The sequence below is a fragment of the Gymnoscopelus braueri genome, assembly GCF_963280865.1.
Source record: "Gymnoscopelus braueri genome assembly, chromosome: 15".
In the NCBI taxonomy this organism is placed as follows: domain Eukaryota; kingdom Metazoa; phylum Chordata; class Actinopteri; order Myctophiformes; family Myctophidae; genus Gymnoscopelus; species Gymnoscopelus braueri.
In genome coordinates, this window is record NC_137620.1 from 40,762,990 (window position 1) to 40,776,096 (window position 13,107).

Consider the following 13,107-nt stretch of genomic DNA (forward strand, 5'->3'; position numbering starts at 1 on the left):
CATTGTCCCAGCAATACTTGACAAAAAGCTCAGACACCTAGGGCTACACCCAAGCATGTGCGACTGGATACAGGACTTCTTGTCCAACCGACATCAGGTGGTGAGAATGGGCAGCATCACATCCGACCCCCTGACCCTCAACACCGGAGCACCCCAGGGATGCGTGCTGAGCCCTCTCCTCTACTCCCTGTACACGTATGACTGCATAGCCACACATGTCTCCAACACCATCATAAAGTACGCGGACGACACGACAGTGATAGGCCGAATCGTCAACAACGACGAGTCTGACTACAGAGAGGAGATCAAATCACTGGCACACTGGTGCCGTGAGAACAACCTCTCTCTTAACGTCGACAAGACCAAAGAACTGATCGTGGACTTCAGGAGGCCGCGGAGAGACCATGCGCCCATCCTCATCGACGGTGCTGCAGTGGAAAGGGTCAGCGAGTTCAAGTTCCTCGGAGTACACATCGAGGAGGACCTCAAATGGGAGACGCACTCCACACACGTGAGGAAAAAGGCTCAGCAGCGACTGTACTGGCTCCGCCGCCTGAAGAAGCTCGGAGTAGGACGTCGCATCCTCAGGCTGTACTACAACAGTTCTGTCGAAGGCATCCTAACAGGCTGTGTCACGGCCTGGTACGGGAACTGCACTGCCCGAGAAAAGGTCAGCCTACAACGAGTAGTGCGATCGGCAGAGCGGATAATGGGAATCGAGCTCCCAGCGCTCCAGGAACTGTACAAAAAGCGGTGCGTGGTCAAAGCCAAGCGCATCATCAAGGACAAGCACCACCCAAGTCATAGACTGTTCAACCCCCTACAACGACCGCGACCGGGCAAGGGGCTCTACCGCAGTATCAAGAGTTCCACCACCAGATTTTGGTGTAGTTTCAATCCAGCCGCTGTCAGAATGCTGAATGGGGCATAAGCCTGGATGAGTTCAGCAGCCTGACAGCAGGCGGCGCAGACTTTTCTGGCTCTTCCTGAACACACCTGTGGATTATACCAGGGACAATGACTTGGACTTTAGCCCCCCCCTCGGACACACCTGTGGACTACACCAGGTACAAATGACTTTTTGTTGCACTCCCTCATGGAGCTACATGCGGATTATACTAGGGTCAGTCCACTCTAGGTGGACACGCACTGACCTTTTGCACCTTAATCCCTTGTATAACGCACTGACTTTTTTTGGGTCTTTTTATTGTGCTCCTTAAGCACCTTAACGTCCTTGTCTATCATGCACAGTATAAGTATAACATGCACAGTACAATACATTGCTGCTATGCTCAGGCACCTTAGTTTAGTTTTTTTAGTTTTATTTATTATCTCAGGTAATTTGTAAATATGTAGATAACTTGTCTGGCCTTCTGCTGCTCTCTTGTTTTTGATCTCCTTCCCACCTGCCCCCCACCCTCTTCTTCTCCCCCCCCCCTCTTCTTTCTATGGAAACTAACGTTGCGATGGGAACGATGTACAAAAAAGAATTTCACCCACTTTTTTACCTTGTAAACCTGTGATGTGACAATAAAACTGATTCTGATTCTGATTCTGATTCTTTATGAGGGGCTGACAGGTCCACGATTAAACGCTTTTTCCCTGAATATTTTCTCGTGGCAATTCCAATGGGGCTAACCCTAAATGGGTTGAATGGCGATTTGGAAAATGGACCTATCATGTACCCCTTTTTAATTTCCTTCTCCAGTAGCTCGTCTACCACTAGCGGATCCTTAATGGCGGATTGTAAATTTGGACACACATGTGTGATTTTTGGAAGCCAACATAGACCAGCTAAGAATCCCTGCACTAGTCCGGTGATGAGATAGTTGACCCAGCACTGGTTCGGATGATCTTTTAGAGCCGTAGAAAGAGCAGGGACGATCACAGGCGTGGATGGATGCAAATCATTTATTTGGCTGATTTTGCAGCCGGACGGACCCTCCGTGGGCACACAGACCGTGGGTGGCTGTCTGCGCACCAGCTGCAAATATGCATATATTTACAATTATGATATGTGCAAACATTTTCATTGAAATTAATGCATATGGGTGTTTTAGTGCCCGGAGCATAAGGCACCTGTCTTTTGCTGGGGCCAAACGCTGCAGCTTGAGGGCCGAATGCCGCCGGTTGCTGGCGAGGAGGCCGGCTCTCACCCAGCGCCAGGAACGCAGATTTTGGGCATAGATTGGAACGGTGGCTGAACGATGAGCATATGGTGCAGGAGATGGCTTGATGGCCCGTGAAGTGCCTGCTGATCAGGCCTAAATCTACCACTGCCCAATCGATCCTCTGATTAAATCTTTGAATATACATAGCTGCCTTGGAGGAGAAACTTTTGTGATATTCGAAAAACAGCATCCCTCCATAGGATAGAGCCAAATCTGCGATAATGGACAGGTAAGTATCTAACTCTACTCTCCTATCAGGATACACCTCACAGATTGTGTCTCTGTACACGCCGAAAGCTACGAAAAATTCGGCTAAAGTAAGAGATTTTGATAATCTGGGATCGCTCTCCTTTAACAGAACAGAGAAATCGCCACAATCCACCATCCTTTTCTCAGACGAATCTGCTGCGTTAATCAGAATTTTGATGAGGTTAACGTCCTGCCCTGTTAAAGCAAGTAATGTATAACTTATTAATCTCATAATTAACCCATGCCCTGTTAAAGCAAGTAATGTATACTTATTAATCTCATAATTATCCCAACATGATATAATACAGATATCGGTGCAGCCTGCGTACCTTCGAGTATCTGGGTCCTGAGAACGTCAGGAATAGCCCCTGCTGGGGAAAGAAATGCTGCTCCTACCGCTGGCGCCTGGACTGCAGTTCCCAGGTTCCTCCTGGGTTTGACTGCCGGATCGACTGCTGCTGACGTCATCGTGACGAAGGGAGTCGCTGCGGAAGTACCTGCGCTGCCATCGACCTGGGTGCTGGCTCTATTTTCCAGCATGATCAGCCTCTGGGTCATGCTGGATAATGATGATTTAATATCGGTAAGCGCGTATAGCACTTCTGCATTCTGCGCAGGGGCCGAAGAAGCGGTGGTCGGAGCTGGAGAGGCCTGAGGAGGGGCAGTCGGAGGAGCAGAGGAGGCTGAAGGCGTAGCGTGAGCAGCGTCAGCAATTTTCCGCTGTTTTGGCGGAGCTTTGGCACCTTTTCCCCCGCTTGGACCGCGCTTCTTCGCCGGGGCTTTCCCCTTCTTGCCTCTGCCGGTTTCAGTTTCTAGATCTTCCGCCAGACTTTGATCTTTCTCTAGCAGAAACTGAAACAGCTCCTCATGGCTAAACCCGTGTGGAACGGGTATATTATTTACGTACAATGCCTCCAGGATCCGCACCACTGGCCAGTCACCCAGCTGTTTTTGGACTACCAGCCGGGAACTACGGCGCCGCTGATCAGACGCAGAGTCGATCTCTTTGGCCGGGGGACCCGGAATTTCCTCCGCACCCCGTTCGCTCCCCGTGTCCGTGGAGGAGGAGGACATGGCGAGGAGTACGAACGACCAGGAGATGATGAGTATATAAACTTTCATGGGCGGCAGCGGTAAGCAGCGAACGGCGGCAGCAGGTAAGCAGCGAACGGCGATAGCAGGAACTCAGCAGACAGCAGCAGTAGTAGCGACACACGTCAGCTCAGCAAGACAGGGCAGCTAGAGTGAGCAGGTAACAGCACAGTACCTATAACCACCCGATCAGGAGGAAAGTGCATGTGACTAGTCACCTGATCGGTTGGCCCAATCCCTTGAGTTGCCTGGCCTGAACTAGCTCCGTAAACTGCGCCTCATTTCTGCACAGAACCTATAAATGTGTTCCAGTCATACTATTTGTAAGCAAGATGCCATTTCACATTCTTTTTTAAAGGTGTTTTGTTGCTGGTCGGGCTAATCTCTTTTGACATGGGTTCCCAGATTGCTGTCGGGCAGAAACCCTTGTATCTCCATATTTAAACATTTCATATTTTTTTCGTAAATGAATGCCCTACTGTTCTACTACAGTGTCATACAAAAGTAGTAAAAAATAGCCAAACGCAATGTAAGGATAAGGATAATTCCTTTAACAGGTCCTTTCATGAAAGTCCTTGCCGTCTTGTTTCCAATGAGGGCCTGTGAGCAATTAGGGGTTAAGTGTCTTGCTCAGGGAGAAATTTCATTTCATCGACACATTTGCTGGCCTGGCCTGGAATCGTACCTGGGGCAACCAGGGCCTCTGGCTCCCTAGGCGGGCTCACTAACCACTCAGCTATGGCCGCATGTAGTTCAGCTGTTTTGGTTATTAATGTAAATAATAAATAAAGTGAAAGTGTTTTTTTATAAATATTGAACAAATGAAAAGTATTAACAAGAGCTTGTGCTTAAATAACTACATTGGATCCATTTCCTGAAAAGTAGCGTTTTTTGGACATACAAGGTTTCCACCCAACAGCTACAGTTTACTTCCCATGTGGATCATTTGGATAGGCAGTCATATTGTCCTGTAAATGACTACGGGACGGGATGGTAGTGGCCAATTCACCAGCACAAGACCAACACCGTCGCTCGCTGCACTGGCATCGTGTCTGTACCAGGAAATGTCGTACTGTTGTTCATGATCAAAACATGTAAAGATCCCTGAGTTACACCAACATTGTTCTCGTGAAGTAGTTTTGTAATTATTATAAAGATTGCTCTGTCCGTTTAGTGACGAGGCTGTTAACAGCCCACTACTGACTGCCTTGCGTTGCCAACACAAACCCAACAATTACATTACAAATCGACGTTCGATTGGCTGATCAAAATTGACAAAATGACAGAAAAAGGTGAGTCACAGCAATCTGAGAGAAAGACAATAGAGAGAAAGAGGGCAGAAGAAAGTAGAGTCCATTTTACAGCTAGTACTCACGTCCCACGCTACTGTTTCACCGCTGTATGTAGAAATGTCACTGCACATGATATTATTAAATATTAGGGCGCCTAGGGGGTCCTCAGAGTAACTACAGGGGGGCCGCCAAATTATTGTGTGATGGGGACTTTTTTTTACACTAACCACTTGAACCCTATCATCCCTATTCTTACATTAGCCGAAAATAGCCGATCTACAAGCTCACAACGCCTCGCACTGCGAGGCGCTGTGAGCTTGTAGATCGACTATTTTCGGCAAATAGCTCTTGGTGTACAGGGGAAAAAAGAGCGGACCAATACAGAGCCAAAGGGCACGTTTACAACGTATTGAAGGTTTAAGTGGCTAAATGTCTGAAAACACATTCAACATGAATCCAATATGTAATGGGGGGGGGTCCCTGCTTCATCTCTCTCTCAGCTAGGGGGTCCTTGGCCTGAAAAACGTTGAAAACCCCAGGTGTAGAGGGTGGCACGGGTCTGCCCGGCAACCAAAGACCCGAACCGAGAACTGAGCCGGGTCCAAAATATTGACTTGTCCCTCGGGTACGGTCGTGCTCGGTCCAGGGCATCTGAAATGGATGGATTTGTAGTCTTATGTGGTGGTGGTGATGATGGTGGCTGGGATTCGTAGTTTTTCATTTAGCAGTGATGGCCTGCAGGGTGTTGGTTCTCTTCATGATGTTTGGCACAAACAGCAGTCCTGAAGCTCTCTCGATGGTGTCTATGGGAACCAGAAAGCGCTCCAGCGGGGTCTTCTCGTCGACGGGCGAGTTGGGCATGATGTAGGAACGAAGCTCCACCCCGTTTGACCCCTCCAAAATCAACACCTGGACACGATAAACAAATAGTAAAAATTCATGATAATGGCCAGGGGTGCACATACAGTAACTGGTCGTCAAAATGCATGCTGAGCGGCACATCAAACGAAGGGAGGCGCTCTCGCGTACCGACCGCTGGGACAGGAATTTACTTCCTGAAGCCACACTCACACACTCACGGTGATGCACGCGTCCGCCCCATACACACCCTATACTATACTTTTACTTCTACTCCACTACATCTCAGAGGCAAATATTGAACTTTTACTCCACTACAATTATTTAAAAACTTTAGTTACTAGTTACTTTGTAGATATAAATTATTATATTATAAAATATACATTAACCACTTTAGCCCTATTTTATACTTAGGCTATTTGAAAATAGCAGATCTACAAGCTCACAACGCGTCGCGATGCAACGCGTTGTGAGCTTGTAGATCTGCTATTTTCGAACATTTTTGTACTTTTACTTTTGGTACTTTAAGTATATTTACTGATGTTTTGACCCATATGTTGTAAAGTAAAAAAAACAAAAACAAAGAAAGAACTTATATTTAAGTTATTTGTAGTTAATTCATCGTTTTTTTTACAAAGCCTAAAAGGCAAACTGAAATGTAATTTTCATTCATATGTTCTAATGTTCAATGCCAAGAACACACAATGAAATTGTTAATCGCAATTGTTTGTGCGACAATTAACGGTCAAGTAAAATGTCATGATTGTCACAGGCCTAGTGGAAAGGGGCCATAAAAACAGGAGGCCTACCTTGAAGAAGTGTGTTGGCACGGCAACGTGGTTTCGTCCCAACACCTGGTACTTCACATACAGCTTCCCATCAGGCTCCTGTCTACACACACACACGCACACGCGCGCACACACGCGCGCACACACACACACACACACACACACACACACACACACACACACACACACACACACACACACCAAACATAAACACACATAGCAGTCATGAACAACAACATCAATCAACCTTTATCCAAACCTCGCTAATGATTTAAATTCACTAGGTTTCAGTTCATTCCAGGTGTGTGTGTAGGTGTACTATACCTGGGCAGGTACAGCGGTCAGGTGTGTGTCAGGTGTGTGTGTAGGTGTGTGTGTGTAGGTGTACTATACAGGGGTCTATTCCACGAAACCTGGATTAGGGATAAACCGGGTTTAAACCGGGTTTAATCGGCTATCCTGGCTTAAATTATCCAGGAATCGGTTTCACGAAAACTGAGTTAGCTCGGCAGATTAACTTAGCCAGTAAACCTGGATATGTTTATCCATGATCCTGTTTCACAAAAGAAAATTGAAGCAATCCTGCCTTAGTTACCATGGTAATTTAGCTGTGAAGTTAGCCTGGTCCGGACCAGGCTAACAGCCAAGCTTTATTAATCCAGTGCCTTGTTCTTCAAGTTTTGTGAAATAGCTGTTAGTCCAATGACTCCAATCATAAACCAATGAGTTTTTCCACACTTATTCAATTCTTATGCGAAAATCGAAGATCTACAAGCCCGAAATGTTTTTGTCTTATGGCGGCCGGGGGTCCCCAGCCCCCCATGGACCCCCGCCCCCGTGGACCTCCGGACCCCCGTGGACCCCCGTATACCCCGGACCTCTGTTGGGGGTCAACGGGGGTCCGGGAGTACACGGGGGGCCGGGTACTCCCGGCCCCCCGTTGACCCCCGGCCCCCCTTTGACCCCCGGCCCCCCGTTGACCCCCGTGGACCGGGGACCCCCGGCCGCCAAAAGGCAAGCTTTTCACTTGTAGATCTTCGATTTTAGAAATTAGAAAATTATTCTAAGTGTGTAATTATAATTCCAACATTCACTTAAACTCCTTATGTTTAAGCCTAACTGAATTATATATTTATGGATTTGTATATAAATTAATTGCATATTTTTGGACAACTTGTGCATTTAATTTCTCTGCAATACTTTGCCACGCTTTCTCCCTGGATCTATATTTATTGTGGCTGTGTTTCCTCTCTTGCTTATTATACATTTTACTTCCTTGTATGATTTCATGAGCTGCTGCAGTGCTGCTGTTCAGCCACAGAGAAGAACGCCACTCTGGTTTTGGGCTCCATGATTGGTCAAGTTCAAGTATTCTGCTATCGACTTTCATGGTCTTTTATAGGAATATGTGAACTCACATTCAGCCTGGTTTAACGATCCTGGCTCGACAAACCTCTCCTTCTCAGCCCGGCTTGGCGTTCGTGGAACTGAATAAACCAGGCTGAACGGCGCAGGCTTGTCAAACCTGGATTTGCCTTTCAAACCAGGATAATTTAATTCCGCTTTCGTGGAGTAGACCCCTGGGCAGGTACAGCGGTCAGGTGTGTGTGTGTGTGTACTGTAGGTGTACTATACCTGGGCAGGTACAGCGGTCCGGTGTGTGTCAGGTGTGTGTGTGTGTGTAGGTGTGCTGTACCTGGGCAGGTACAGCGGTCAGGTGTGTGTGTGTGTGTGTGTGTGTGTGTGTGTGTGTGTGTGTGTGTGTGTGTGTGTGTGTGTGTGTGTGTGTGTGTGTGTGTGTGTGTGTGTGTGTGTGTGTACTGTAGGTGTACTATACCTGGGCAGGTAGAGCGGTCCGGTGCAGACGTAAACATTGCGGTAACGCGTGGTCAGTGAACGACACATTTGCTCCAGATTGTTCCATGCCTTCTGGTTCATATGAGGATTCTAGAGCAGAGGAGAGGATGACTGTTATTATGGTGTGTGTGTATCAATGCATCACTGTGTGTGGTCACACCAGTACAACCACCACTACAGAAATACCATCACTGTGGTCACACCAGTACAACCACACCAGTGTTGATTTTGACAGCAACTTTTGATTTTGTTTTAGTAATAGTCTTTTGAATAAAATTCCATTTAGTCATATTTTAGTCATCTGAAATGTTTTAGTTTTTTAGTCTAGCTTTAGTCGACTAAATATCATAAGATTGTAGTAGACTAAATCTACATTTGATTTAGTCTACTAAAAATGTATGTTGGCGGTGCCTTGATGGCGTCGTAATGGCTGATCTTACACTTGGTTGCATGATGAAAATAGACGATCTACAAGCTCACAGCGACGCGTTGTGAGCTTGTAGATGTGCTATTTTCAGAGCAACACCTGAGCGCAACCAAACATAAAATGTCTTGTCTTCTAGTTCTACTGGATCTCTTCTCCACTAGTCCCTCACTTTTTTATTTGTTGACGAAATTGTCAATATATTTAGTCTCAGTTTTAGTCATCATAGCTTAGTTTTTATTTAATCTTCATCAGTGAAAAAAGGTAGTCATAGTCATAGTTTTTCGTCATAGTTTTAGTCGACGAAATCAACACTGAACCACACTCCCTTCTTAGAAATGTAGCGGAGTCTAAATATTTGTTTATTTTATTCATTACACATTTTGTGCCAGGGAAACAAATAAATCTTCATTATAAAAATCTGGACTGGAGGTAAAAACACACCAACATAACCAGCGAAAACCCGATGCATCCCAACAGATAAATATCGGCTACTGCCATCGGTGAATGTATTATTCATTATTATTATTATTTGCCAATACACCGATGGCAGTCAACGAGGCAAATATCGTCCGATACCAACATGCAGCCAATATAGTGGTGCGTCCCTGGTATTATTACAGTACCTGTGGTGAGACGTTGCTCAGGTAGAAGGTGTCGTCCATGGCCTTTTGGTTCCACTTGTGATTGCCTGCTGCAGCCAGGTGACCTCTGTCAAAGCCACTCCCCTTGTAGTCTGCGTTGGTCGATCGGTGGTACACGTGAACGCTGGGAATCAAACCGCAGAAATATCAGCCACCAATAGAGGAGAACCGCACAGAACAGCCACCAATAGAAGAGAACCGCACAGAACATCCACCAATAGAAGAGAACTTTAAGTTAAACTGTTTAAGTTAAACTGTTTAATGGAATACGACGCTGTTAATATTATTACTACTATTATTATTAACAACAACAACAACAACACTAATACTAATAATCATCACCTGTCATCTTCTTTGAAGTTACAGTTGTTCCTGTTTGAAGGTCCAGTGATGGAGGAGGAGTTCAGCTGTTCTATTACCCAGGATGCCGTGCGGGTGCGGGGGTCATAGGAAGTGACATAGGACTCTCTGGTCTTGACGTTAGCCAATGAGGGGAAGCCGTACTTCGCTACTGCCCCGCCTGGTACAGGTGTGCCCCCCTGGTACGCCTGAAACACAGACCATAATAATGAGCATTACATTCAAATCAAACTGCTTCTGATATAAATAAAGAAATATTAATTACCGGTAATTGCACACACTGAAAGTGAACTTTACTGATACCAAGAAAGTGGAGCTCTAAGATCTTTACACTGGCTACCTGTATGTCAAAGAATCGTGAACATTTGTGCAAATCTATGAATATAAATATGTATTTTTAAGTGAACATTTGTAACTCAAATCTTTGCTTCTGGGGGGTCCCTGGAACGAAATATTTGGAGATGGGGTCTACGGCCAAATAATACATATAATTTAGGTTACCTTGACATGATGACAAAGTTTGGAAACCACTGATATTGTAGCAAACAGAAAACTGTTTAGGGTCATTACATTTTCTTGTGAAATCATGAACCATCCAGACCTCTCAGGTCATCTGGGAGAGGTCTGCGTTCTGAACCCAGACTCAGAACTAAGCGTGGAGAAACAGCGTTCAGTTTTAAGCACCATAGGAAGCACCATAGAAGACAGGAAAGCACCATAGGAAGCACCATACGTAGAAGACAGGTAAGCACCATAGGAAGCACCATACATAGAAGACAGGTAAGCACCATAGGAAGCACCATACATAGAAGACAGGTAAGCACCATAGGAAGCACCATACATAGAAGACAGGTAAGCACCATAGGAAGCACCATACATAGAAGACAGGTAAGCACCATAGGAAGCACCATAGAAGACAGGTAAGCACCATAGGAAGCACCATACGTAGAAGACAGGTAAGCACCATAGGAAGCACCATAGAAGACAGGTAAACACCATATAAGATTGCTTGATTGATTGATTGAATGATAATAATAAACAGTTTGCAAATAGTACAGAGGTAGGATTTTACAATGATTGTTAAGAGGATAACATTTAGCCCTTTAAGAAGAAGACAGAGAAGCACCATAGGATCAAGTTACATGGAAAGCTTTTATGTAACAACATAATGTATTGGAGGTCCCTGCTTGGTCTCTCTCTCTGACCCCTGGTCTACACTGACTACAGTAATGAGGAAACAGTGCGTTGACAGTGATGAGTGACCACTAACTAGTGCATTTACAGTATAATAAACGTACTGACCGTCAGGTCGGTGGAGGAGGCCTCTACACTGGGTATGGGGACGACAGGGAGGTGACACAGGAGACCATGGAGGTGTGTGTCCTCCTCCTGATGTTTCTCCTGCTTCTTCTCCCTTAAAGCAGACACTAACAGACCCAGACCCGTTCCCACAGACACCCCCACCCCGCCCACAAACCACCGAGACCTCAAAACCCGCTGCATTCTGTCAGATAATCATTCATGTAATGAGAAGAACGATAACAATGATATTAAAGGCTCTTTTTTTGAGGACAAACTTGGTGCGGTTCCTCTCTCTATGGTTTCATGGGTCGCAGGGTTATGACGTTAACCGGTGTTGCCAGGTTTTGACAGGGAAACAAGCAAAAATGATCCAAGTAGTAGGTCAAACCGATATGTGATGCTTTAGGCGGTGGAAACCAACTACTGATGAGTTGTGTTGATGCTTATCTCTCTGGAAGGAGTTAATGTCGCTCGAGGTCGCTGATGTATCTGCATTAAGCAGGGAGTTCCGTCGCCTTTATACCGTTGGCTGCTGTCCTGGTGTCACTACTGATGTCAGTTAGTGTCAGTCATATATCCATATATGGAAGCGGGCTTATGTCAGTTATGCCCAAACCTGGGACTATAATGTCAGTCCTGGACGTTTCGGTTATCTCCATATACCAGTGGTGGGAAAAGTACTCAGATGTTTTACTTACTGCAATATAGACATACTCTGTTACAAGTAAAAGTCCAGAATTCAAAATTTACTTAAAGGAGGAGTTCACCCAAAAAATTACTTATTTTCCATCAATTGCACACCCCATGAAGCCTTGAATCCATGGATTTATTTTAGTTTTTGTGGCATTCCTAAGCTAATCATTTGATTCCCGTCTCCTACTGGCTAATGTATCCGGTAGGAGACACAAAGTAGATTATTTGTGTCTCCTACCGGATACACACCCGGTCATCAAATTATTGGCTTAGGAATGCCACAAAAACCAAAATAAATCCATGAATTCAAGGCTTCATGGGGTGTGCAATTGATGGAAAATAAGTCATTTTTTGGGTGAACTCCTCCTTTAAGTAAAAGACCAAAGTATTGGCATCAAAATATACTTAAAGTACCAAAAGTAAAAGTACTAAAATAGCCTAGGTATAAAATAGGCTAAAGTGGTTAATGTATGTTTCATAATAATCATAATTTGTATCTGCAAAGTAACTAAAGTTTTTAAATAATTGTTGTGGAGTAAAAGTACAATATTTGCCTCTGAGATGTAGTGGAGTAGAAGTAAAAGTATAGACAATGGGAAATACTCCAGTACAGTAAGAATTCCTCAAAACAAAAGTGTACTTAAGTACAGTACTTGAGTAAATGTACTTAGTTACTTTACACCACTGTCCATATATGGAGTTCCAGGAGGGGTTCTCTGATGTCAGGGGCCGGGCTAGGTATGTTAGGTATATGATCTCTCCATCTATGGAAGGTTGGGACTTGGGATCGAATGGGTCACTAAAGGTCAGGACTGAATAGGTCATTCATCCCCTTATATAGGTTTCTGGGCATCCTGCCATGATCCACCTTGCGGTGTTATCCATCTATGGCTAATACTGGCAAGTATGCCCTGAATGTTCTTTACAAGGTCTATGAAAACAGTGTTCATTTTGACAGCAAATTCTGATTTAGTCTTTAAAGTCTTTTAAGTAACACACCATTTAGTTTTAGTTCTATTTTAGTCTTCTGAAATTGTTTAGTATTAGTCTAGTCTTAGTCGACTAAATATCAAAATCTTAGTCTTTTAGTCTAGTCTAAGTCAACAAAATTAACACTATGAAAACAAGCTCAAAAGAAGCGAGCCCTTCGGCCTTTAAACATTGGCTATTTGAAAATAGCAGATCTACAACTCATGGCGATGCGACGATCTGCTATTTTCCTAAGAAAAATATTGAAAACAATTTGACATTTTAACATCACAAATCCCCCCCCCCCCCCCCAATTATTTACAAGCAACTTTACAGAAAAACAAGCCCAAAGTCACTTATAATAAGCAGACATGGCAACACTGGACATAACTCAGTAGACTTCTTTTT

At 44.8% G+C, this 13,107-nt stretch overlaps 2 protein-coding genes across 2 annotated transcripts; both read right to left on the reverse strand.

Annotated features, from left to right (window-relative positions):
• Nucleotides 1-1,455: 1,455 nt before the first annotated feature.
• LOC308102452 (uncharacterized protein) lies at nt 1,456-5,063 on the reverse strand. The gene is made up of 2 exons (XM_080452177.1): nt 2,750-5,063; nt 1,456-2,615 (listed from the first exon to the last, which is right to left on the reverse strand). Exons 1-2 carry the CDS (start codon nt 3,540-3,542, stop codon nt 1,912-1,914), a joined length of 1,497 nt encoding a protein of 498 aa, XP_080308303.1. The 5' UTR covers nt 3,543-5,063; the 3' UTR covers nt 1,456-1,911.
• An 85-nt stretch (nt 5,064-5,148) lies between these two features.
• Nucleotides 5,149-11,238, reverse strand: LOC308101552 (endonuclease G, mitochondrial-like; the record flags this gene model as incomplete). Its single annotated transcript, XM_080450974.1, has 6 exons — nt 5,149-5,713; nt 6,472-6,553; nt 8,288-8,397; nt 9,358-9,499; nt 9,718-9,923; nt 11,038-11,238. 6 exons carry the CDS (start codon nt 11,236-11,238, stop codon nt 5,522-5,524), a joined length of 933 nt encoding a protein of 310 aa, XP_080307100.1. The 3' UTR covers nt 5,149-5,521.
• Nucleotides 11,239-13,107: the final 1,869 nt, after the last annotated feature.